Raw genomic sequence first — 27137 nt, forward strand, 5'->3', positions numbered from 1 at the left:
GGCTTGGAATATGATACTCAGGAGGTCAAATGAGCTAGGATGAAAACCAGCTATCATCTACCCAGCAAAACTGTGTATAATCTTTCCGTGGGGGGGGGGGGGGGGGAGGCAGAGGGAGATGGACATTGAAAGAAATACACCTTTCAAACATTCTTGTCGAGAAGAGCAGAGTTGAATAGTTGAAAATTTTACTTTCTAATACAAGAATCAAGAGAAACATGAACAGGACAGAAAAATCATAAGGGGCTTACTAAAGTTGCACTGATTCCATTGAGAGTGTTCTCAGTATTAAGGTAGTTGGAGGGGAGATACATATATTAATATATATATATATATACATATATATATATATATATATACATACACACACACACATATATGTATATGTGTGTTTGTCTGGATGTACATATATGTATGAATGTATGTATACACAGAGAGCACAGAGTAAGTTGAATATGAAGGGATGGTATTTTAAAAATAAGATTAAAGAGTGAGAGAGAAATATAATAGGAGAAGGAGAAAAGGAGAAATACAACGGGGGTAAATTATATCACATTAATGAGGCAAGAAAAAACTTTTACAGTAGCTGGTGGAAGAAGGTGGAGGTGAAAGTGAATGAGTGAACCTTACCTTCATTGGAATTGGCTTAAGAAGGGAATAACATACCCAGTCAATTGGGGGAGAAGTCGATAAGAGGGAGTGACGATAGAAGGGAGGCCAGATTGGAGGAGGAGATGATCAGAAATAAACACTCCTGAGGAAGGAAAGGGTCAAAAGAGGAAATGAAATAAATAGGCGGTAGTATAGGATAGAGGAAAATATAGTTAGCCTTTCACAGCATGACTATTATGAAAGTATTTTTGCATGTTTGCCTTGTCAATGAGAGTGGGTGGGGAGGGAGGGAGGGAGAGAATTTGGAGATCAAAATTTTAAACACAAATGTAACATATAGCTTTTACATGCAAGTGGGAAATAAAAAGTACAAGGAATGGAGCATAGAAATCTTACTTTCCTACAAGGACGTGAAGGGGAAAGGGAAGAGAGAAAAGGGGTGTAATAGAAGGGAGGGAAGATTGGGGGAAGGGGTAATAAGAATGTATGTTGTCTTGGGGTGGATGGAGGGGAGACATGGGGGAAAATCTGGAACTCTAAATCTTGTGGGAGTGAATGTTGAAAACTAAAACTTAATTAGGTTTTAATGAGGAAGAAAAGAGAGGGAGAAAAAACCCATCTTGCTGTCTTTGAAGTGGCAGTTTCTTGTAACTAAGCCTGCTTCAAGAGAGGCATCAGTCTCCATAAATGCCTGTACCTGGATTAGAGGTGGTCTGACTCTCAATTCCTTGACATGATTCTACCCAACGTATCATGAAACTCCACCAGTTTTTTGTTACCTTGGGTGGGTAGAGTTTAAAGCTCAGTTGTCTTTATTTGAAAGCAAAATGAACTGTTTTCTGTAAGGGGATAAACAACAAAACTTCCTAATAAAATTGGAAGTGAAACAAGGATTTCCAAAATTACCAGTATTATTTAGTCTTGTTCTCCAAAGTCTAGCTATAGAAATCGGACAACAAAAAAAAAGAAACTGAAAAAATAAAAACAGGCTGGAAAATGAGCAAACTACCAAAAAGAAAAGGTAATCATAAGTAGCTACTATGGTGACAGAGAAGATCAAGATGCAAACTCAGAAGAAGCCATTGGTGTCAAAGCAGCTATGAGCAGAACATCAAAGAAAAATACAAATTCAACATGAGCCTAAAGAGAACTACAGGAGAAGATAAAGAAAGACAATAAAAATGTTTTTGAAAATCAAATAAGAATGGTGGAAGGAACATTGAGGAAATAAATGAAAGCAAAGCAAAAAAAAAAAGACATGAAAAGAGAATTAATAACTTTCCCATAATGCTGAAAAGATGGCAACCATTAGACATAAATAAATACATGCATGTACAATTATTCTATACATGCATTTATTTACCCATCTTTTCCCTGCATGTAGACCGTGTATTTCATCATATGCCCTTTATACTTTGTTAATAAATAATAGTCAACATGAGATATTTTTTTCAAAGACATTCTTAAAACAATATTGCTGTTACACTATACAATGTTCTCTTGGCCCTTCTCATTTCATCAATTGCTCTTGTGTGAAGCAAGCTGATATAATAGAAAGGACAATTATACCTAATTTCATTTACTTAATGGTGCCATACCAATCAAACTATCAGATAATTATTTTGTAGAGCTAGAAAAATTAATATCAAATTCATCTTGAAGAACAAAAGGTCCAGAATTTCAAGGGAACTAATGAAAAGTAGTGCTAGGCAAGGTGGCCTAGCTCTACCAGACCTCATATTGTATCATAAAGCCGCACTTATCAAAACCACTTGGTATTGGCTCAGAAACAGAAGGGTAGACAAGTGGAATACGTTAGGTACTCAAAACACAGTAGTTAATGAATATAACTATCTACTGTTTGATAAACCTAAGGACCCAAGCTTCTGAGAAAAGAACTCGCTATTCCACAAAGTTGCTCAGGAAACCTGGATAATAGTGTGGCAAAAACTAGGCATAGAGCAATGCATGATATCGTATACAAGAGTAAAGTTCAAATGGGTACACGATCTAGATATAAATATTGATATTATAAACAAATAAGTGGAGCAAAAAATAATATGTTTATCAGATTTATGGAGAATGAAGAAATTTACGACCAATGAGAGATAGGAAACATTATGAAGGGCAAAAATGTATAATTTTGATTGCATTAAGTTGAAAATTTTTTGCACAAACAAACCCAATGGAACCAAGATTAGGAGGGAAGCAGAAAAATGGGAAAGACTTTTTGCAACTAGTGTCTGTGATAAAGCCCTCATTTCTAAAATATATAGAGAACTGAGTCAAATGTGCAAGAATACACGTCATTCCCCAATTGATAAATGGTCAAATGATATGAAGAGGCAGTTTTCAGAGGAGGAAATTAAAGACACCTATAATCACATGAAAAAATGCCCTAAAACACTATTGATTCGAGAGATGCAAATCAAAACAACTCTGAGGTACCGCAGCATACCTATCAGATTGGCTAACATGACAAAACAGGAAGATGATAAACGTGGGAGAAGATGTGGGAGAGTTGGAACACTAATTCATTATTGGAGGAGCTGTGATCTGATCCAACATTTCTGGAGAGCAATTTGGAACTATGCCCAAAGGGCTATAAAAATGTGCATACTCTTTGACCTAGCAATACCCCAAGGTATCATAAAAAGGGAAAAGGGTCTCACATGTACAAAAATATTTAAAGCAGTTCTCTTTGTGGTGGTCAAAAACTGGAAGTGAAGGGGATGCCCATCAATTGGGGCATGGCTGAATAAATTTTGGTATATCAATGTAATAGAATACTATTACTCTATAATAAATGATGAACAAAGTCTTCATAAAGGCCTGGAAAGATTTATGTGATCTGATACTGAGTGAAAGGAGCAGAACCAGAAGAACTTAGTACACAGCAAAAAACACAGTGTGCGAGGATTTTGTCTGGTAGACTTAGAACTTCATGGCAATGCAAGGACCTAAAAAATTCCCAAAGGTCTTTTAAGGCAGAATGTCTTCCACATCCAGAGAAAGAACTATGAAATTCAGTAGCACAATGTAGCAGATCATCTTCTTTTGTATTACGTTGTGGTTTATTATATGATTTCTCCCATTGATTTTAATTCTGCTTTGCAATATTACTACAGTGAAAAAGTATTTATAAAATTATATACTGTCTCAGGGAGGTAGGGGGTAGCGAAGGGAGAAGGACAAGGAGGGAAGGAAAAAGTCTAAGTTATATGGTAATAATTGTAGAACACTGAAAATAAAAAAATATTTAAAAACTAAAAAAACAAAAATGGAAGATAAAATACACATATAATAAAGCAAGTGTTCCCTAACAGTGTATAATAAAGAAGGATGATTGCCATGACACTGTGAACCTGTGATGTACAACTTGCTATTCCTTTTAAATATATAATAAAATTGTCATATATATTTGCTTCTTCCTTTCCCTCTTGCTGAAGAGATGGCTACCATTAGACACAAATAGATGTATGGATGTAAAATTATTCTATACATGCTTTTATTTATCCATTCTTCCAATGGATGTAGAAAGTCTTTCCTCATTTATCCTTTGTACTTCGTTTATAAATGATGGTCAACATGAAGTATTTGCTCAAAGAGATACTTCAAACAATATTGCTCTTAGTGTGTATAATGTTGTCTTTGTCTTCATTTAATTCTTCATTATTTTGTGCAAATTTTCCCATATTTTTCTAAGATGACTGTTGGTTTTACCTACTGAAATGGTGTGCCATTTCTTTCTCTGAATCATTTTATAAATGTGGAAACTGAGGCAAACTTGGTCCAGAGATTGGCCCGGGGTCACTCAGCTAGTAAGGATCTGAGACCATAACTGAACTCGAGTCTTTCTGACTTGAAGTCCGGTGCCCCATTCAGTGAACCACTTAGCTCCTGCCATGGATCAGTGGATCAGTTGCTCATTCAAAAATATGGCATTGTCAGAACGTTTGTCCCTGATCTGTTTGGTGTTATTGCAGTTATCTCTGGTATGCAAAAAATGTTTAACATTATAGAAACTCAGCATAATAAATTTAATGAAAGTTGATTACAATCACCATTACAGTAATAGGCAGAAAGAGGCCTATGATATTGAGCATTGATTTCTGTTTGAAATACTCAAAGGCACAAGATTAAAAGAAGACTTCTACAATAGCCACCAAAGCATGACATTCAAGGGTGAATTAGTGGGATCAGTAATGGGACCACCCCTAGAAACTTTCCTAGAGCATGGATGCTCCAAGTCTCTCACAATACTATTTTTTGTGTGAGCCATACAAATGCGAGAAAGAAAAAGAAAGTAGGAGAATGGCGATAGGAAAGTGGAGGCAGAATTCTCTCTATCTGCCTATCATATGTGGGTGATCTTCCACAGCTCATCTCAGCATTGATCCCATGGGAAGAGGTCCTGGTCGAGCCCGTTCATCTTCTCTTGGTACACCTTGTTGAATGTTTCCATCTGGGTCACCGTGAAGTGGTTTTTCCAGTCTCCACAGATTCCTGCCACATGTGAAATGGAGGAAACATATCCTGGGGACAGTTCCTTTGTGATTGTGTCCTTCCATCCTATTCTACTCCCCTTTACCCCAGGAAGGAGACATTGGGTGGTTTCTACTGATGGACCTGTGGTCAGGTTACCTTTCCCTGAAAGCAGGGCAATCTTTCCTGCCTGTCTCATTCACAGAATGTGGATGCTAAATTTGCCTCACCTTACCATTTCCTCTTCCTCCCTGACTTCTCACTATTGCTCTAAAGCATGAAAACCCAAGAAAGGTTTCCAAGGACTCTGGGCCATCCTATCGCCGAGCAGGTCAGAGCAGAGGCATCTGGTACTGTCTATAGTGGAGATGGAGCAAATTCTTTGACTGCCTTCGATCTACTTTGAGATTCACACCTTCTCTGATCCTATTTCTGAGACCTAGGTTTCAGTTGGACTGGAGGGAACTCTCCTGTATAACCCTCTAATCGCCCTAACCCACTCCTCCTTACCTTTTCTCATTATGATTGTGCTGAGATTCTCTATGTTTTCCACTGGTCCAACTTCCTTTTCTCCAATTATGCGTTTTTTCATGACTTGGAAGGAGGCATTCTGTACAACTGAACTGATTTCTTCCTCACTCAGTTTCTTGTCCAGGAATCGGCAAATCTTCTTCACACTGGCATGAAGATCCTAAGAAAAAAATACCCCTCGGATGTGATGGGGTAATTTCAGGGAGAAAAGACAAATCGAAATTGGAGGGAAGAAAGAGAGAAGAACAAAAAGAAGGGATAGGAGAGAGAAGAGGCAGATAAATAGCAAAGAGAGGTGGGAGAAAGAGTTTGAAAGAAATGTCCAAGAAAATGAGATGCAGGGTGAAGGGATTCAGGAGTAGAGAAAGGAGAAACTGAGGAGAAGAGAGAAAAGACAGAGTGCGGATAGGAGAGGATTTGGAGGAGAAGCAGGGGATGGAGTAGGAATAGGAAGCAGGGAGTGAGGATAAGATCTCAAGCAGGAGTGGGAAGTGACTCAAACCAGGAAGCTGAGTAAATGAAGTGAGGATTTGGGGAGAGACAAGGGAAGATTAAGAAGAGTTGAAAGTAGAGGCGACAGTGAGTGAAGAAAGAGCTGGGGGGGGGGCAGGTGGAGAGAGAGAGAAAGGAAAATAAAACAAGAGGAAACAAAGGAAAAGAGAGAAAGAAAAAGAAAACAGGAAAATGAGGTGGAGAGAATGAGAAAGAGGACATAGAAAGAAGAGATGGAGGGAAAGAAAGAAAAGAAGAGAAAACAACGAAGAACTGGTGGAGGGAATGTAAGGTTTGGTGAGTCGATGAGTAAAGGGGAAAGTCTATAGTTGGTAATTGAGGAAGTGTTTGGGGAGGGGAAAGACAGAGGGAGAGAGAATTAGAGAAAATAGGGAAAGCAAGAGCAGTCAGGGCCATGGAGAGGGGAAGGCAAGAGGACTCTAAGGAGCCTAAAAAGAAATGAAGAGGGAGAAAAGCCCTAGGAGAAGAGGGGGAGGAAGACAGTCAGAAGAAAGAGAAAGGGAGGAACAAAACTGTAAAGAGAAAGGAAAGGAAGAAAAAGATGAGACAGGAAGGAAAACAGACGTGGAGAAAGCCTGAGAGTTTCCTGGGGAGAAGAAAGAAACTTCTTCTCCCTCAGGATTTTGGGAGCTCTTCTCACCAGCTCATAACGGAGGAAATCAGCCACATGTGGCTGGCACAGGGAGAAGCTTCTGATAGATATGGAAATGTCCTAGAAAGACTTTTTTTTCTCTCTTTATGGAAAGTTTTTTTTTTTAATTTAACTCTTAACATTTATTTTCACACAATTTTGGGTTACAATTTTCTCCCCTTTTCTCCCCTCCCCCCCCAGACCCAAGCTTTCTAATTGCCCCTGTGACCTATCTGCTCTCTCCTCTATCCTCCCTCCCTTCCCTTGTCTCTGTCTTCTCTTTTGTCCTATAGGGCCAGATAGCTTTCTTGACCCCTTAACCTGTATTTCTTGTTACCCAGTGGAAAGAACATTACATTTGGTCCTAACACTTTGAGTTCCAACTTCTTTAGCTCCCTCCCTCTCTACCCCTTCCCCTTGGAAGACAGGCAGTTCAATATAGGCCATATCTGTTTAGTTTTGCAAATGACTTCCATACTAGTTGTGTTGTATAGGACTAACTATATTTCCCTCCATCCTATCCTGTCCCCCATTACTTCTATTTTCTTATGGTCCTTTCCCTCCCCATGAGTGTCGACCTCGTATTGCATTCTCCTCCCCATGCCCTCCCCTTTATCCTCCCCCCCACCCTGCTTGTGCCCCTGTCTCCCACTCTCCTGTATTATGAGATAGGTTTTCCTATCAAAATGAGTGTGCATTATATTCTTTCCTTTAGTGGATTGTGATGAGAGTAGACCTCATGTTTTTCTCTTGCCTCCCCTCTTTATCCAACCACTAATAAGTCTTTTGCTTGCCTCTTTTATGAGAGATAATTTGCCCCATATAACTTCTGCCTTTCTCCTCCCAATATTTCTCTCTCACTGCTTGATTTCATTTTTTTAAAGATATGATCCCATCCTCTTCAATTCACTCTGTGCACTCTGTCTCTATGTATGTGTGCATGTGTGCACGTGTGTGTGTGTGTGTGTGTGTGTGCTCCCACCCAGTACCCAGATACTGAAATGTTTCAAGAGTTACAAATATTGTCTTTCCATGTAGGAATGTAAACAGTTCAACTTTAGTAAGTCCCTTATGACTTCTCTTTGCTGTTCACCTTTTCATGGTTCTCTTCATTCTTGTGTTAGAAAGTCAAATTTTCTTTCCAGCTCTGGTCTTTTCATCAGGAAAATTTGAAAGTCCTCTATTTCATTGAAAGACCATTTTTTCTCCTGAAGTATTATACTCAGTTTTGCTGGGTAGGTGATTCTTGGCTTCAGTCCTAGTTCCTTTGACTTCTGGAATATCCTATTCCATTCCCTTCTATCTCTCATTGTAGAGGGTGCCAGATCTTGTGCTATCCTGATTGTATTTCCACAATACTTGAATTGTTTCTTTCTAGCTGCTTGCAATATTTTCTCTTTTACCTGGGAATTCTGTAATTTGGCCACAATGCTCCTGGGAGTTTCTCTTTTTGGATCTCTTTCATGCGGTGTTCTGCGGATTCCTTGAATATTTATTTTGCCTTCTGGTTCTAGAATTTCAGGGAAGTTTTCCTTGATAATTTCATGGAAGATGATGTCTAGGCTCTTCTTTTGATCATGGTTTTCAGGTAGTCCCAGAATTTTTACATTGTCTCTCCTGATTCTATTTTCCAGGTCAGTTGTTTTTCCAATAAGATATTTCACATTATCTTCCATTTTTCGAATCTGCGTGGTATGTTCTGAGATATCTGTCTTTCTCATAAAGTCCTTAGCTTCCATCTGTACCATTCCAGTTTTGAAAGATCTATTTTCTTCAGTGAGCTTTTGAATCTCCTTTTCCATTTGGTTAATTCTGCTTTTGAAAGCATTCTTCTCCTCATTGGCCTCTTGCACCTCCCTTGCCAACTGAGTTAGGCTAGTTCTCAGGGTGCCAATTTCTTCAAGATTTTTTTGGTTCTCCTTTAGCAGGGAGCTGATCTGCTTTTCATGCTTCTCCCTCATCCCTCTCATTTCCCTTCCCAGTCTTTCCTCCACCTCTCTAACTTGATTTTCAAAATTCCTCTTGAGCTCTTCCATGGCCTGAGCCCATTGGGTGGGCTGGGACACAGAATCCTCGATTTCTGTGTCTTTGCCTGATGGCAAGCATTGTTCCTCCCCATCAGAAAGGAAGGGAGGAAGTGTCTTTTCTCCGAGAAAATACCCTTCAGTGGTTTTATTTCTTTTCCCTTTTCTTGGCATTCTCCCCAACCAGTGACCTGACCTCTGAATGTTCTCCTCACACCCACCTCGCCTCCTGGTCCTCCCAGCCAGCGTTTGGGGACTGAGATTCAAATGCTGCTTCCCGCCTTAGGGTTCTTGGCGGGGGCAGGGCTGCTATTCAGTGCGAGAATTAAGTCCAGGTGGTCAGGGGCAGGGCTGCCTCTCTGGCTCAGTTCCCTCAGGGGGTTTATGCACAGACCATTCACAATGGATCCAGGCTCCCGCCCGTTTGGGGAGCCCCTGTCTGTAGCCGCCTCTCAGCTTCTATCTCCTGGGGGGGCCCGAGCCATGGGGGCACCCCACTCCCCTCTTGACCCGCCAAAGACTCTCTCTCACCTATCCCCGTCAGTCACCTGTTGGTCGGGGGGCTAGTGCCGCCGCTGGAGATCCCGTCTCTGGAGCCTTCTCGGATCTGTACCTCTCCGAGCCTCGGCCGCCGCTGCCGCCGCAGGTCCGGGCTGGGCTCCGTGTCTGCAGCACGACGGACCTTTTGCGAGAGGTTTGCAGGTCCCTCTGTGGGTGGGGGGACCCGCGTGGCCGCTGTAGATCCCGTCCCCGTAGCCCTCTCGGATCTTTTCCTCATGGTGTCGTGGCCGTGGCAGGGCTGCCCTCTGCTCCCCGTCCCGGCCCCCAGTCCACGGCCCGAAGGACCCCCCGCGAGAGGTTTGCAGGTCTCTCCAGAACATAAATTTCCCTCGCTCCAATATTCCGTGGTCTCTGGGTGCAGAATTCGCCCTGGGTTAGTCCCCTCTAGCCGTTCTGTGGTTTGTGGGTTCGGAGCTATGTGTATGTGCGTCTTTCTACTTCGCCATCTTGGCTCCGCCCCCCGGAAAGTTTTTTTTTCACTTTGAATACTACTTTCATTTTTTGAAATACTTTCTCTGTGGATAAGCAATTTAATATGGGTTACATATGTGCAATCATGTAAAACATATATAGATATTTGCCTTTTTGTTAAAGAGGAAACAAACTGAAAGAACACACACAGACACACACACACACACACCGAGAAAGAAAATGAAAATTGGCTGCTTTAGTCTGCATTCTGATGCCATCACTTCTTTCTCTGGAGGTAGATAGCATTTTCCATCATCACAACTTTAGAATTGTCTTGCATCATTATATGACTGAAAATACTTGAGGAGTCATAATTAATCATGACTCAATGTTGCTGTTACTGTGTACAATGTTCTCCTAGTTCTGCTCTCCTTGTTGTCTATCGGTTTATGAATGTCTTAGCAGATTTTTTGAAATCTGCCTGCTCATAACTTCTTATAGCACAATCATTTTTCTTCCTTTTTTCTGATTATATTTTATTTCAATCACAAGTAAAGATAGTTTTCAATATTCATTTTATAATATTTTAACTTCCGAATTCTTCTCCCTCCCCGCATCCCTTCTGACATCCTAAAGACAACTAGTAATCTGATATAAGTTGTACGTATTCAATCATGTCAAACCTATGTCCACATTAATCATGTTGTATAAGAAGAAATAGAACAAAAGGGAAAAACCCTGAAAGAAAGAGAAATTAGTATGCTTCAGTCTTCATTCAGACTCCACAGTTCTTATTCTGGTTGGATACATAACAGTGACGAGCTCTTGCTAAACTCTAGAACTGCAGAATGGAAGAGAGATTCAGAATGAGGTGACATGACTGAACTTGAGGTTGGACCCAGGGCCAGAGCTGGCAATGACAGAGTTTTTTGGAAAGTACCACATTCTACCCGGGTATCTTCAGAGCCAAGTACTGGTTTATGGGGTCTGACGTCCCTGAGTTGTAACCGTTCCGCCTTGCTCCTTGTCAGCCCCTCTCTGGATGGATGTGTTGTCAAGCTGGCTTGATAGTCAAGCTTCCCCTTGTGGCATTTGGCCTCTCCTGTTCCCTATTGCCTGCGTCTGCTTTCCCCTCATTCTTTGGTTCCAGTTTCCCTTGGATATCTTTAGCCTGACTTGTTCACTTTTCAGGCTTATCTAACTCTTCATAAATGCATTGAGCTTTCTCTTGGCAAAGATACTGCATCGATTTTCCATTTCCTTCTTCAGCCCCTTTAACAGAGGAGAAAACTGAGTCAAATAACCTTAAGTGACTTGCCCAAAGTCACACACATGGTGGATATCTGAGGTCAGATTGGAGCACAGGAAAAGGGATCTTCCTGACTCCAGATCCAGTACTCTAGTCACAGAACCATCTATCTCCCCATCCCCAGCTCCCCAGGCACCTGCATTTAGATATCTTCAGTCTCTACACAGTGGATGTTACAGGGACCCAGGCTCTTTCCCTGAGCAGAACAATCTCCAGGGTGGAAAGGATCGATTCCTTTTTTAAAAAAAATTTTTCAATTTAGACAAATGCAGAAAGAAATGCATTATAAGAAAAGAAAAAGAAGCATTGAAAATTTAAATATAAAATAAGGAAAGACAAAAACTACGTGATGTTCACAACAGAACATGGGAGAGGATTCAGGTTATATAGAATAACTTCTCGTTTCAAGAAAGCGTATATGTTAAATACCTTGTGTTAAGCTGAAGTCTGTCCATCATTTCCTCTGCTTCCTTGTAGGTTTCCTTTTTTTCTGTGTTGTACACTTTTTATTTTCCTCTTTTTCTCCCCTTACTTCCCTCTACTCACCACCCGAAAGCTACAATTAAGTATGGATATATTTATATATAGGTATTGTTATATCCATACTCATATGCATAAAAACAAGCATATCTAGACATATACTTACCCCAGAGATTCTACTCCTAATCTGTGATTTTATGTTTGTGTCTGTCTCTTTTTCCTATCTCTCCTAACTTCTCTACTTTACTTCTGCCTGCTACCTTACACTTCTATTTCTTAACCTACTCCAGTAATCCTTCCCTTTTCCTCCTATTTCCCTAAATCTAAACATCCTTTCTTACACCCCTTTGACTTCTTCTGTCACTCACCCCTCTACAGCACCCTCAGCTGTCATCAGCCCCCTCTCTATCCCATTAAAGTTTGTTTTTTTAATTTAGAAGATTTTTATACTCTTCTAGATGTGTATGTATTTTCCCTCTTAAAGTCATTCCCCATGAACGTAGGTTTCCAGAACTAACAGCACTCTTCCCCAATCTAATTCTTCTTTACTAGTTCTTCCTCTGACACTTCATTTGTATAAGATAATAACTCTTTTAGCAATTCTTCAATGGTTTTACTTTTTGAAGTCACATCATGTTCTGATCTACCCGATATGTCTTCGCAACAGTCTTAGACAGGGGTTTGACATGTTTGATACATAAAAGTTAAACTTTCTGTCCCTCTTGAGTCCTTTGTCACTGGTCATTGGTACGTACCTTATATTTCTTTTGGCTCTTGTTTGTCCAATTTTCTATTGAATTCAGGGTTATTTGTTTTGTAAACTCAGAAATAAAAGTTTTAGGGTTTGTCAAATGTCCATTTCTTTTTCATTCAGAATGATGCTTAGCTTTTCCGGGTAGGATATTTTCAGCCAGAGGCCAGTTCTTTGCTCTTCTACATATAGTATTCCAATAACTGAAGTCTTTTAGTGATGCCAAAGGTCTTGTGTGACTCTAACTGTGGCAGCCATCACATGTAATTTTTTCTTTGTTACTTGCAATATTTTGTCCTTGATCTGGGAGTTTTAGAATTTAACTATACTATTTCGGTGAATTTTTCTTCTAGGATCTCTTTCAGGTGGTGATGAGTAGATTTTTCTATTTCTACGTTCCCCTCTTGTTCTAATGCTTCAGGATAATTTTCTGTAATGATTTATTGTATTATTGTATCAAAATACTTTTTTGATCAGAAGTTTCAGATAGTCCCATTATTCTTATGTTTTCAATTCTTGATCTGCTCTCCACATCAGTTCTTTTTCTCATGAGTTGATTTACATTCTTTATCTTTTGATTTCTTCATCTCTTTTAACTTTGTATCTTCCTCTTACCCAATTTTGATTTTCAAGGAGTCATTTTCTTTAAGATTCGGGATGTCTTCTTGTAATTGATTGACATTTTTTTCATAATCTTCTCATTCTTTGTATTCTTCTTTATTTGTCTTTTTAAATTTTTGTTCAATCTCTCATGAGATTCTTAAAGTCTTTTAAACCCTTCCATGAATTCTTTTTGGGCAGGTGATCATGTGATATTACTCTTTGGGGTACAAAAGGATTCTTTGTTTCAGTAGCCTCCTCTGAAGATGACGCCAGCCCTCTCTATTTCCATAGTAGCCCTCTATGGTTGGATTCTTTCTCGTTTGCGAGCCCATTTTGTTTTTTGGCACTAATTTAGTTTTTATAATCACTTCTAGTCCTGGAGAATTGGGATTGTTATGGCCTCTGATCCTCTTCAATTCTCCCCTCTGACCTGGAACTGAAACCAAGACTTGCAGCCTCCTGTAAATACACGGAGAGAGGAATGTCCCTGCCCAGCTGCTTCTACACTCACCTGGAGTGTTCTTCTTCTTTCTTGTTCCCACTGCTCTCCACAGCACAGGTGGTCTGGTGTCCCTTGTCAGCAGAGGTACTCTAGATCATCCCCAGGTAAGTCGCCCAATTGCCCTCACTGTTCTGGGGGGGAGGGGTGGAAGTTCCAGTAGCAAGGATGAGACAGACTCCCAACTCAGCTAATGCTTGTTCTATCTTCATCCAGAGGTTCTATTTTATCTCTTTTGTTGAGGAAAATCTTGAGAGTTTTCTTTGAATTTTCTTGATTCTTGAGAATCTTGAAATTTTCTGACCTATTCTACCGTCTTCCCAGAATCCACTCAGGAAGGGTCAACTGGGTTTCAAGTCCCCTTCCCTTACTGAAATGCATTCTTCTCTAGCATACTTAGTCCAGCCTGCTCAAATTTCTCTCCTTCTCCTTCACATGGTCAGGAAGAATCAGTATCTGTTGCTTCTCACAGGGCTATGGCATGCACAAAGCAAATCACTGTGTTGAGGGAGAGGCAGTACAGAAGAACATGGCTCCAATTGAAGACAAAGCCTACCAGAAGGCTTGGAATTAGTGCTCCTGGCTCCAAGATTTGTTTAGAAAGTGGAGTTTATGAGGGGGAGCCCTAATGGTTTCCTTTCTTCAATGTTATTCCATATTTTTCAAACCTTGTACAGTATTTGCTGTGTTCTTCTCCCCTGTTCGAGTGCCTACCTGGAACATTTGAAAGAGAATTCTTTTGGGGAGGGTTTTGGGTTGGAGAAATCTGTGGAATACCACTACTTCATTATCAGGATCATCACATGATCCCTCACAAAGGTGAGGAAGATATGATGGAAACTACTTTGGCAGATGACATTTTGACCAATACTACGGACTTGGTCATGGGAGGAAGAACAGTGGGAAGTGGAGAGGTGGCCATTCGATCTGTAGATTGATGGTACAAGAGGAGAGGAAAACCATTAACAGTTTCACATGAACCTTGGCTTCTGACAGGGAAGATTCGAAAGAGTCTGAAGTGGGAGACCATGGCCTGCAAAGGAACTGAGGAAGGTAGTCTAGACTGGACAAGAAGTTCTCAGTCATGGAACGAAGAAGACAAAAGAGAAATCATCTCAACAAGCAGAATAATGGAGGTTTCTCTAAAGAGAAGGGTTTGGATCTAAAAAGGAGAGTTTGCTCAGCATCATCTACTTTGAGAAGCCTTGTACAGTAAATAGAAGTGAGAGAAGATTTCAAGTGTAATGTGATCTTATAATTGAATTGTCAGGAACACCAAAGGTCCCGTTAAGCTAACACTGACTTCTTGTAGTGAAGGCAACAGATGGATTTTGTGTGATGAGTGAAATAAGGAGCAGCCTAAAGGAAGAGCAGGACTATGATTTGGAGCTAGCTGGCACTATGATAATCACCTACAGAGAACAAGGTGATCTGGGTGCTCCGTTCCTTCTTTATTTCTTTTTTCTGCTACCAGGAATGATCTTTGTGACTGGAATTCAGAAAGCAACTCAGAGGAAAAATAATGCAAGTGTCTGTTACTGGCCTGTGTGTGCAGAGAGCACACACTGTAAAGGGTTTGGCAGAGCTGTGTGGGAGTGGTAAAGGTGTGAAGGGAAGATTGATGGGAGGGACACTGGGTGCTCATGAGAACGATTCAAAAATGGAATTGGAAGCCTTGAAGGTCAATCAGGTCTCCCATCCCCCCAGAGGCCTTCAAGTCTTGCCTGGTTGAGGACATGAAAGGTGGCTTTCTTTTCTCCCTCCAAGTTGGAGGAGATGGCCGTGGAGCACGTTTTCATTGACACCGAGTGATTCTATGCCCTGTAGTCTAGAGCAGGGAGTTTCACCCACCCTTCGGAGAGGTAATGTCACCAAGCCAGAGGACGCACCAGCTCAAGGGACACACAGAAAGAAAGTGCCAAGCATGGGTGGGAGCATGCAGATGACAACACCTATGCCTATGTGCAGGATACATCTTCTAAGTTAGTTTGGAAATTCCTCAAGGTTATTCCTGTCCTTTACCTTTCTTTGGATCTTCAGTGTTGGGTGCAGAGTAAGTTGTTAATCATTCTCACTGACTGAGGTTACAGGCTGAACTGGAAGTCATGTCTCAGATCAGGTATGAGGTGTAGAAAAGGCTTTGTGGAAGCTGTGGCTTTAGGAAAGCCAGGAAGCAAAATACAGAAAAGGGGATGATTCCATATACGGAGGGGCAGCAAGTGGAAAGGAACAGATTGGGGAGACAGTCACATGTCAGGAACATTAAATGGGGATGTAGGAAAGGAGACAGTTATGTATTAAGAAGCTACTGTGTGCAGGCAAAGGCTCAGAGCTTTACGATTATTAAGTCATTTGATTCCCATGACACCTATATGAGGTAAGTGCTATTAGCCCCATTTTACAGCCCTTGAAATTGAGCCAGACAGAGGCGAAGAGTTGTCCCGGGGCACACAGCTAGGAAGTGTCTGAGGCCAAATTTGAATGAAGGTCATCCAGACTCCAGATTCAGGACTCTGTGCTACTAGGTGCCTTGGAGACCAGCACCTCTGGATGAAAGATTGCATGGGGAGGGGGGAAGGTGTTGGAAGACTGGAAAGGGAAAGGGGCTAGGTTGTAAAGGGCTTTGTATAGCAAGGTGAGTATTTTGTACTTGTTTTCAGAGGCAATAAGGAGTCAGTAGACTTTATTGGGTAGGGCAAAGATGGGGCCAGATCATAGTTTTAGGAAAATCCTTTTGTTGGCTGAATGCAGATTGGACTGGACTGGGATAGACCTGAACACCACCCCACCTCCAACCCCTGCCAGGAGACTATGGGAGTATTCCAGGGCTGAGGTGATGAAAACTCTGATCATGTTACCCTCCTATTCAGTAAACTACAATGGCTCCCTATCACCTCCAGGATCCAATGCAAAATCAACTGTCATTCAAAGCCCTTTCACAATCTCCACCCATCGTGCCTTTCAAGTCTTCTTATACTTGGCTCCCCAATATATTACCCGTGATCCAGTGACACAGCCCTCCTACCGATTCCCCAAGCAACATTTTCCATATGTGACTCTGGGCACTAGGTCTGACGGTCCCTCATGTTGGGAATGCTCTCCCTCCCCTGCTCTGACTACTGACTTTCCTAGCTTCCTTGAGGGAGCAGCCAGGTGGCAGAATAGATAGAGTGCTGGCCCTGAATTCAGGAAAATTCATCTTCATGAGCTCAAATCAGGACTCACACACTTCCTTTCTTTCTGATCCTGTGCGAGTCTCTTGACTCTGCTTGCCTCAGTTCCTCATCTGTAAAATGAGCTGGAGAAGAAAATTGCAAGCCACTCCAGGATCTTTCCCAAGAAAACCCCAAATTGGGTCACAGAGAGTAAGATATGAGTGAAATGATTGAACAACAAAAGCCCAGTTGCTACAGGAAGCCTTCCCTGACCACTCTACATTCCGTTGCCCTCCGTCTGATGAATGCATCCAATTTATCACATACAAAATGCATACATAAAGATATGTACATACATATACACACATATGTTTGTTGACACACATACAAACCATGCATACGTATGGTTTGTATGTTGTGTATACATTTAGTCTGTGAGCTCTTTTAGGGCAGGAAGTGTCTTCTACCTTTCTTTGAATTTCCAGTGCTGAGTTCAGAACCTGGCACAAAGTACATGCTTCCTAAATCATTATTGACTGAGAAAACATGCAAACAACTCTACAGAAACAAAATGTACACAAAATAATTGGAGGTAACTGAGAGAGTGAAGTCGCTAGTGTTAATGAGGACCTCTGGGAAAAACGAAAAAGAAAATAGAGAGGAAGCTTGCCTGATGGAGTTCCTCATAGGTTAGGAGCAAGAACTTCTCTGAATCTCTCCAGGACAGCCATCCTTTAATGTGGTCAAACCAAGATCCACAGTTCACTGGAAGAGAATTGGGAAAGACAGATGGGATGAGGTCATTACTCTTTAACACATTCATAAAGTGCTGACCCAGTCTCAGATGGTGGCCAAAATGGAAGTCTTGGAGATGGAAGTAAGTTTTTCCCCGACATGACAGTCTATGGGAGAAGGGCATGATTCCAAGACCCAGAGAAATACTACCCTAAAAAATGCTGATAGGAGAAAAGTCATAAGGGAGTCACAGGGCACGTTTGGGTAGGTGGAGGCCTCAACCCTGGGGATCTTGCCAAGGATGGTGGAATTTAATGAAGATGTCTAGTTGAGTTCCTCTGTGAAGGTGACATTAAAATGCACCAACCAGAGATGACCTGTATTTCAATCAAGGACCTGAGGTGGTCTCTTGGGACTCTGCTCCTCGGAAAGCACTAGTCTTAGATTGAAAAGACATGGGCTCAAATATAGGTCAGCTCTGCAAATTTCTTGGTAACATATGTTTGGGAAACTCACATCCCCAATTGTTCCCCCATCCCTCTTCCCTAACATGGGGCCGACAGCCCTTTCACTGTCTCTTTCCCTGAATTGCTGAGAGAAATGTGCCTCTTAGTGAATGAAAGGACACCTTCAATACAGGGGATTTTATTATAATGTCAGGGAGTATAAAGAGGAAGAAGAGAGAGGGGAGAAAAATGGGAGTAGAATCTGGTTCCATCATTCCCCACTCACTCACAATGTCCTTGCAGGAAGTCCACAAATAATTGTTCAAATGTTGACGGTTTCGAATAGAATGGTAACTGATTGTTGAAATGGTAAAGAGATGTAAGGACATCCTTCGGATTCCTGGCAACATAGATCATCTGAAAAAGAAAATGGAACAGTAAGAGGTTGGCACAACCTTTTTTTTTCAGAAAGCCTCTAGGATAGAGTGCTCTTGCAGCTGCTCTTACTCACTCCTTGTATCCCATCTGTTCAGTTCTGTGCCTGAAATTTAGTAGGTGCTTATAAAACGTTTATTAATTGATTGACACTTGAGAAGAAATGGGTACAAATATTAAAATAAGTAGATGAGCATTCCTTGGAATGCACTGCATAAAAGCCTTTTATCAATACTCAGATGATGGAAGACGACACAGAGAATGCCTACTAGCCCCCAAAATGAACATGAGTAGCATGTTCAAGGAAAATGGAGGGCAAAGGAGTAGTCAGGGGATCGCAATCAGAGTGAGGTCTTCAAACTCCCAGAAGAATGGCTTTAGAGATGGTCCTGTGAGAGCCTGGGCATCTCTGCAGATGTGCTAGATATCAAGAGGGCCCTCCATGAGAGTAGACACAATGGGTGAGATCCTCGACCTGCCTCTTTTTACAGCTTCAACCTAAGTCCTTCTGCTCCTCTTCCCCTCAAGTCCTCCAGAAACATTACAAAGGTATTGTGAACCACTAGAAAGCAATTAAGTTGTAGTTCTCAGGTGCTGGCCAATCTATGAGACTAACATTAGGATTATGCTTTCAACCCCATGAATATTTCACAGAAAAGGTCTTGGTGAAGATGTCGATAATTGTCAGACCCAGATGATTCAGATCTTCACTTCTGTGATGGAGCAAAAATCAGGAATTGCCCAGGGTGTCAGGTACAATGGGGAGAAAAGGTCAATTTGCAAACTATTAAGAAAAACAGAGAAACAAACACCATAGGACAATGTGAATTTTTATGTGAACTCTTTCCAAATGGTTTTCTTCCCTTCAGTTTTTTCACCTCCTGAAGTATCTCAGACATCAGATCTGGATGATAATTATGCAGATTTCCAAATGGTGACCTCTCACCTTAGCTTCTGTGGGATTCGAAGACTACTATCACATCGTACAAGAGAAGGGAGCAGGAGGATAAAAATGATACTGATGCTGAAGATTATGAAAAGAGGAAACTCCAAGGTAGAAAAGCAGTAGGAGGCTAAAAAGGTGGAGGAGGAGGAGAATTAAGTAAAGGAGAAGTGGAATGAAAAGGAGAAGGGAAAGAGAAGGCAGTGAAGGGGAAAGGGAAAATAGCGGGAAAGAAGAGGAGGAATGAGGATTCTGATGAGGAAGAGGAAACAAATGAAGACATGGCCCACAAAATGGATGGAAGAAATGGAAAGAAGATCAAAACACAGTGGTACACAAGGAGCACAGTGTGGATGTAGCCTGGAGCACTGTCTACATTGAAATAGTCTGAATAAACCTCTTAGCTACACAGGTGTCTTTTTATTTTCTTGGTGGAATTATGGAAATAATTTTTTTTCAAAAAGGGGGTGAAGATGAAATGAATGTTGGAGAACCAGTTCAGTGTATGGCCTCCTTCTATCTCATATTTTAATGTGATGATTTCCTGCCAGATGCGTGGAGCACAGAACATCCACCAGATTGCATCTGTTGTGACATCATGTTGCTCTGCTGAAGTCAGGTATCCATTAGACGGTTGCTATGAAAATTATTCATAATGTTCAATGAGATCAATTTGGAAAAATAAATCCCTCTGAAGAACTAAACATGGTAGTGTTTTTGCCCAGGAGTTGAAATGGCTTATGTCTGCGAGTAGCGGTGTCTTCTTTGTTAAAGAAATGAAGTGACTTATACTAACCAGGAGACATGATATATTTGGAAGTTTCATTGTGGAGAAGACTAATAAATGGCTAAGAATTTCCAGGAAGGAACTTTCTGATATTCCTGTCTGAGTGCTGATGGATTTTTGAATTTAAATGAGACATAGAGATCTGCAAATAAATTTAAACATTATGCTACCTTTATAGTTTATCACTGCAGTGTGAAAAGAAACTAGTATTTCGATAAAAGAAGAATAGTCACTAGGACATCTGCACAAATGGCTTCCCAGCTTCTTTCTAAGACCTTCAGAGAGAGAGAGAGAGAGAAAGAGAGAGAGAGAGAGAGAGAGAGAGAGAGACAGACAGACAGACAGACAGACAGACAGAGGGAGAGAGAGAACGGGGGGCGGAGATACTCCAGTACCTCTTAAGGAAGTCCACTCCATTTTCTGACAGCTCCAATTTTTAGGAAGTAGTTCCTGACTTCTAGTCTCAACTGACTCCTTTGGAACTTTCCCTCATCGCCACTGAAACTCTCCTCTGGGGGCTAGCCATGATAAATCAAACATCTCCTCCACATGACGACCTTTCAGATACTTGATAAAGACGTTTTCTCTCTCCCTTGACTCCCTCACTACTATTTCTTATTTTTCAGCAAGCCTCCTGAGTTCCTCCCAGATTTTCCCTTCTCCAGTTCAGTCTCTGGCCTCCTTCCAAAGCCATTCAAATCAGCTTCATACTTCCAACTTCTTCCCTTTGACCTTCTAATTTTTCACAGTCCTCCCAACTTTCTCCACAGGACCTTTGTCCTTGCTTGTCAGAAGTGAGAGTGAGCAGTGACATGATCAGAGGGGAAATTAAGAAGGTGTTTAGGCGTGTGCAGAAAATGGGGAGCAGAGAGATTTCTCTGTCTGCCTCCTCCCTTCCCTGAATTCCTATGTATAATGAATCAACAATGTAGAGCCAGCTTCTCTCTTTTCCGTCATCCCTCCAACTCCTTGTTATCTGTTTCTTTCACTTCTTATCAGAGGCCTCCTGCACTCACCTTGGACTTGCTAGTGAAATAAGACTTAGGGAAGAGCAGGATTGGGAGATGGGAAGTGATAATCCGTGGGTCTGATTGATCCTTGATGATTTCACTCTGATTGGGAAACTCTATCCAGGGAGAACGTTTCCAATAGGGGACAGATTTGACCCAAGAAGAGTCCCCTTTTGAGTAGATCAGGCTGAGAATATCTATCATCCAGTGGGTTCCTATGAGTAATAAAAAGGAAGGAGAGGTCTCATGAATATTTCATTCACAGAATGACAGACCATCAGAGGTGGGAGAGATCTCACAGGTATCAATCCTGACAATACTGGAACAAGCCAATGAAAGATTTCCAGGGAGCGAGGCAAGAAAGACTGCTCAGCTCTACTTGAGACAGTGCTACTTGTCAATATTTCTGTGACATGAAGCTCAAATGTGCCTGAAGGTTTGAATGACAGCACCAAAGAGTGTCAAGTCATTCGACAAATATCTCTTGTGCACTTACTGGTTGCCAGGCTCTGTGCCGAATGATAAGGATTGAAAAGAAGGCAAATGCACAATACCTTCCCAATTGAAGCTCACAGTCTAAGCCAACTTTTAAATAACTCAGTTTATATAAGTGTCATAGGAAATGGAGGAAAGAAAGTCTGAAAGAATGAGGCACTGGTAATTGTGAGCTTCCAGGAAGGCGATTTAACTTAATCTGGCAGGAACCCAGAGTATCTAAGAGGTAGAGGTGAGGAGAGAGACCTCTTGGCAGAGGGAACATAGCTACTGATATGAGAAAGACTTCATTTGCACCTCTGTACTTTTGAAATCAGTAGGAATCAGTTCACTCTGATTCCAGAGGGTTGTGATTATAATTATGCATATGCCTGTGAACTGTGAACTGAACAGTGAGCTGTGAGCAGTGAAGCTGAAGATTGTAAGTTAATTGCTTATTCATAGGAAGTTAACTGGAGGCCCTCCACCCTTGCTTTTTCTTGTCACGATGACCAAGCCTAGTTTGGCACAAGGGACTGAATTACATGGAAAGTCCTCCAATTTATTTTTGTACTTCTGGGCCATTCTCTCTTGTCCAACATGAGCAGGTGCCCATCTTACAACCACTTAGTGAAGATGCCCCATGGTTCACTGAACCTGAGACTGTCCACTGCCCCACTGCAGACATACTCTTTCAAAATGATATGTCATTTCTTGACACTTGAAGCAAGATATATCAACTAATAAGACTCTTTTCGTTGTATAGGGTCTTTACAGTGCTCAGGTATGAAATATGGCATCAAATCTTGTAAAATTAATGACCTGGAAGAAAGGTGCTTCTCATATCATGAGGAAGATCAGGGATTCACTTCATGGGAGGGCACCCTGGACTCTTCAGTAAGAGTCCTCTTTCATAATGCCCTTGTCCTGAGCTCTTCCTCAGTCCCTTTTATTGAAGATTGCCCATTTTTAATAGTCATGGTGCAAAGCTTACAGTTTCTGAGCTGTACTGTGGTTAGAACCGAAAAAAATCAGCATGGGGTGCCTGATTTCTTGTTGCTCACAATCATGCCTGAGGTGGGCCTTGGGGTGAGATTATGTGAAACTTCCCCAGCATGGAAATGTTGATGAGACATGCAAGAAGGAGGAAGTAGGCATGGTTATGTTTCATATCTGATGGGACAGGAAAGACAAGAAAGGAATTCTGGAGTAATGAAAGCTGGAAAGTGCTTTATCAGAGAGATGGGAAGGAAAGGCTAAGTTGTTGCCTCGGGGAACACCATAAGCAAAGACGTGCAAAGAGGCTGGCAGGGAACTTTTCTAGGGTTGGGGGAATAGAAGTTTAATGGCTAGCCCATGTGCAAGGGGCAGCTAGGTCCTCTAACTTGTGGGGCCAAGGACTTGGGTTTTAATCCCTACTCTATAATTTCCATAAATGCTGGGTTCCCTTGAAGATGTCTTGGGTGCTGAAGTTAACAAAGAATGAGATGTGTAGTTAGGAGAACCTGGATCTGACTCTTGGTTTACATGATTCATTCTGTGGCAGATTTTCTAGAGTCCAGACAGTGCCAACCGCTATTGGCACTAAGAAAAGCTCAAGGGAGAAGCATTCAGAAGAAGACATCTGGAGGTTTCCAAGGAAACTCAAGAGCCATCCAGAATCATGGTTAAAGACCATTACCCTTGTTGCAATCCTTTCTTATTTACATGGACTGCAAATATTTAATGGGTGGGAACATTTTTAGGGTGGGTAGCTGAGAACAGCACTGCATCGTCCCATAGAGGACATCTTCACGTGCACATCTTACATATATCTGATTTCAGGACTTATTTGAATAATTTGGAATAACATGGTATTTCCCTCCCAAAGGAATTATATTTAGACAACTGCGAGTGTTTCCTGCATTAGGCTCCATTGTTGATGGTTTCTTTTGAGTCCCCCGAAGTTTTCCTGTGGTCTCTATGAGATGAAGTCAAGGTTTGCTCATTTCAAAAAAGAGTTTCATTCAAAGTTGTTTACTGAGTAAATCCTACATCAGCATCTAATGAGTCAAAGCATGATTGTGGGGGCAAGTTCTTGAAGAGATTGTGTGTGAGGAAGGCCAGAGATGGGAGGGCTGAGCCTTGGGTTAGGTTAACAGGGTCAGTTATTCCACAATGGGGCAGCAGGCCTTGACAAGTCATGAATTCCCCATCACTGGGGAATCCCTGACTGGAATGACATGTTTTCAGAGATCTTGTGTGTTCTAGGGGATACCTGCTAATGTAGGGACAGCCTTAAATGACTCCTAATTTATTTCTTCCTGGGAGTGTCTGCGACTCTCTCCCCATGTCCTTCATTCTCCTGACACCCTCTCTGCAGAGAAGGAAGGGAGAAGATTTAGAAGAAATAGAGAGCTAAGCAAGGATGATAAAAGATATTGAGGTGGTGGATGTAAGTGCAGTGAGGCAGCATTATGTGTTTGAGGGAGGGTGTTTGGGTTGAAACCCTGCCTAAGTGTTTTATAGTTCCTTCACTACTACTGGGATAGAATCTCCTCATTTCAAAGTGAAAGACAATACTCACAGAACACATCTCAAATGTTTGTTGGGAGAGCTGAAAGCACCTGGTGGTCCTCAAACATATAGAAAAATGGGAATGCCACTAGATTAAGAATAACCTTCCCTGGAAACTCTGCTGTGCCACTTACAGCACTTGTCCCCAAGTCTTGCTAGTTCACCTGCCAGGAACTCTGCCACTGAGACTCACCCATCATTATTCTAAAGCTTAGTAGTGCCATTTTCTCTAATGCTTTCCATGTGGTACATTTCCTTGTTCCCTTGAAACAGGAACATGAATCCTACTTGACTCCAGTGGAGTGGTCTGAACACTCCTTCCTTCAAAGAGAACTCAGGGCACAGGAATAAGACCAGTGTTGGGGTTACAGTCCTACGATGTCTGTAACCTCTAGTCATATTTTTTCCCTTCTTGGGTCCCAGAGATTCTGTTCATACCTGGGGTTCTTACCCTGGAATTCGTGGACCTAGAGAATTGACTGTGAAGTAATTTCAGGAGATCCGTGAACTTAATGGAGTGAAATTATATCTTTGCTTTCTCTAACTTCTTACTGAGTTCAGCGCTTCTTTCAGTAATTTAAAATCTTATATGATAAGGGGTCTATGTGCTTCATTAATTTGTTTGCCCGATGTGACAGGACACATTAAACGTTGAATCTTAACTGTCCAAGGAGGAGCCTGGGCCAAGTGGAGATTCAAGTTCTTTTCTTCTCTCAACACTAAGGCCAAACATATGAAGGGACAGCAGAAATTTCCTATTTTTATCCACTTCCCCCTCTCTGAGTTGCCAAACTTGTTTTTTACCTGACTTGGGGTAGGTCAGTATAATGACATCTTTGTCTCGAAACTCAAACTCATTCTGCATCCTTTCGACTGCCTCCACATCACACATTTCAGGAATCAAGGGAATCCCCTTCACAAACTTGAATTTTTGGGGATTCTCCATGCAGGTAGATCTCTTCAGATTGAGTGAGTTTTGTCTTCTGTCACAAGGAGTAGCTGAGCATGAACACATATGACAAGAACGAGTAATATGAGCTGAAAAAGAACACTTTCCAGATTGACTCTGCATGGAATGCGTATATCTTCAAGACTGATGGATAACTGTCATGGAGAAGAGAGATTAGACATGGTTATTTTCGCTCCAGGGGCAGACTGGGAGGACACTCCAATGGCTGACTTGGGGTAGATGTCAAGAAGCACGTTGTAATGACTAGATCTATGGCTGTTAATTATCACTGATAAGCAATCATCTCTGATCAACTTTTCCAAAGGAATCGTTCCTGAGAAGATACGATGTGAGCAGAATTACAAACATACCCATGAAATGGGACACACTCTCTCCTCTAAAACCTTCACCCTTAGGTAGAGAGGGCTTCAGGGTACCTTTGCTGCTACCTAAATTTCCTCCCACCAGGTTCACTTCTGAATGTCACAGAACTAAAGGGAAAGACAATTTAGCAACAGAAGGTCCTTTGCTCTGCCATTCTTGGTGGATCGACTGTCTTGTACCACTTGACTCATAAGTTTAGACAAAAGGCAATTGTATGACCATGTATCCTTAGTTCAGTAGCAATGACGGTCCAGGAAGAGGCAAGATACTGCTTTTCTAACACCGTATTGTGAAAGGCTGATCTGAGGAACTTGGAGCTGTGTTATATTTCTTTGTCCTTTGTTCTAGAATAGGACCAGGGACATAACAGCGTGTCTTGGCTTGTGCATGAATTCAATTTAAAAGAGACAGACTTAAAAAGAAATGGCGCAAGAGAAAACTGAGAAGAGGTAGCGGTAAAGAAAAGGGAAAAGAAAATAGGTAGAAGAAACAGAGGGAAAGAAAGCAAAATTGGAAGATGAGATGGGGAAAGAAAAAGGAAGAGAAAACCGAAAGAGGAGATGGAACCAAAGGTAAAAAGGAAAATATGAAGGAGAGATGGAGGGAAATAGAAGAAGAGAAAAGAAGAAAAAGAGAAGGAAAGAAAAGAATATAAGAACGAGAGATGAAATAAAGAAATTATAAAAAGCTAGAAGGAAAGAAAAGGGATAAGAAAAGAGGAAGGAGAGATTGATAGAAAGAGAAAACAAAAACAAGTCATGAAAGAAAGGAAATGGAAATGAAAAGAAGAGATGGAGGGAAAGGAAAAATGAAGAAGGGCTTGAGAGAAATAAAGGAATGAAGAGAAAACCAAAAAATTAGATGAAAGGAAGTAAATAAAGGCAAAAAATAGAGGGAATAAGAAAGGAAGAGAGAATAGGAAGCAAAGATAAAGGGAAAATAGGAGAAAAAAAGAAGAGATGGAGGCAAAGAGAAAGGAAGAGAAAAGAGGAAAATGAGATCAGAGAAGGAGAGGAAGAGAAAATAGAAAGAACAGTTGGAAAGAAAGAAAGAAAAAGAGGAAAAAGTTACAGGAAAGAGAAAGGAATAGAAAACTGAAAGAAGAGATGGAACAAAGAAAGCAAGGAAGAAAAATAAAAAGAAAGATGAAGAAAAGGATAAAAAAGTAGAGAAAAGCTGATGGAGAGTTGTAATGGGGAAGTAAAGGGGTGACGAGTGGATAAGAAAGGGCACAATCACCCAATTAGGAAGAGAAGAAGTGGTGGAGGAGAGGAAGGAAAGAAGGAAGAGGAATTATGGGAAATGACGAAAGGAAGAGCAGTAAGGAAAGGATGTAGGGAGAAATGCAAGAGGACTATGAGAAAGTGAAAAAGAGAGGTAAGAAATGAAGAGGGGTGGAAAGGACTGGGTCAGAGAGGTAGAACAGTAAGAAGAAGAAAGAGAAAAGGGAGGACTAAAACCAAAAAGATAGAGGAAAAGAAGAAAAAGATCAAAAGGGAAGGAAAGTGGACATAGAGAATGAATAAAGGAAAGCACAAGAGATTCCTGGGGAAGAGAAAGGAGGTCATTCTCCCTCAGTAATGTGAGAGCTCCTCCTCACCAACTCACAGCCAAACTAGAGGAAATCAGCCTTGTGTGCCTGTCGCAGGGAGAACCTTCTGACAGATATGGAAGTATCCTGTAAAGAACGGTTGAAAAATCCAAGGATCTTTCCATGGAAAGGAGATTCAGAAGGAGGGGAGCTGACTGGACCAGAGGATGGACCCGAGACCAGTGCTGGTATAGACTCTAAAGTACACATAGTGTTTTAAAAATTAAGTTGCCACATTATACCCTGATACCTTCAGAAACAA

General features: G+C 41.4%; 1 protein-coding gene and 2 long non-coding RNA genes across 6 annotated transcripts in view; 1 reads left to right on the forward strand and 2 right to left on the reverse strand.

Annotated features, from left to right (window-relative positions):
* Window positions 1–27137, forward strand: part of LOC140508122 (uncharacterized) — a 125811-nt gene that overhangs the window by 71735 nt on the left and 26939 nt on the right. The gene's annotated exons all lie outside the window — the stretch shown is intronic.
* LOC140508119 (uncharacterized) overlaps window positions 1–27137 on the reverse strand; it is a 72146-nt gene that overhangs the window by 24250 nt on the left and 20759 nt on the right. The window lies entirely within an intron of this gene.
* LOC140508098 (sulfotransferase 2A1-like) overlaps window positions 4629–27137 on the reverse strand; it is a 31302-nt gene continuing 8793 nt past the window's right edge. For 3 of the 4 annotated variants that reach the window (XM_072615862.1, XM_072615863.1, XM_072615864.1), the window contains 6 exons: window positions 24756–24950; window positions 20928–21136; window positions 18037–18163; window positions 17236–17330; window positions 5608–5788; window positions 4629–5118 (listed from right to left, as the gene is read on the reverse strand). In XM_072615862.1, the coding sequence (XP_072471963.1) occupies window positions 5000–5118; window positions 5608–5788; window positions 17236–17330; window positions 18037–18163; window positions 20928–21136; window positions 24756–24950 (926 nt within the window). In that variant the 3' untranslated portion in view covers window positions 4629–4999. The remainder of the gene's footprint in view (window positions 5119–5607; window positions 5789–17235; window positions 17331–18036; window positions 18164–20927; window positions 21137–24755; window positions 24951–27137) is intronic. The other variant, XM_072615865.1, reaches the window with a different exon arrangement.

Source organism: Notamacropus eugenii, chromosome 5 (assembly GCF_028372415.1).
Source record: "Notamacropus eugenii isolate mMacEug1 chromosome 5, mMacEug1.pri_v2, whole genome shotgun sequence".
In the NCBI taxonomy this organism is placed as follows: Eukaryota; Metazoa; Chordata; class Mammalia; order Diprotodontia; family Macropodidae; genus Notamacropus; species Notamacropus eugenii.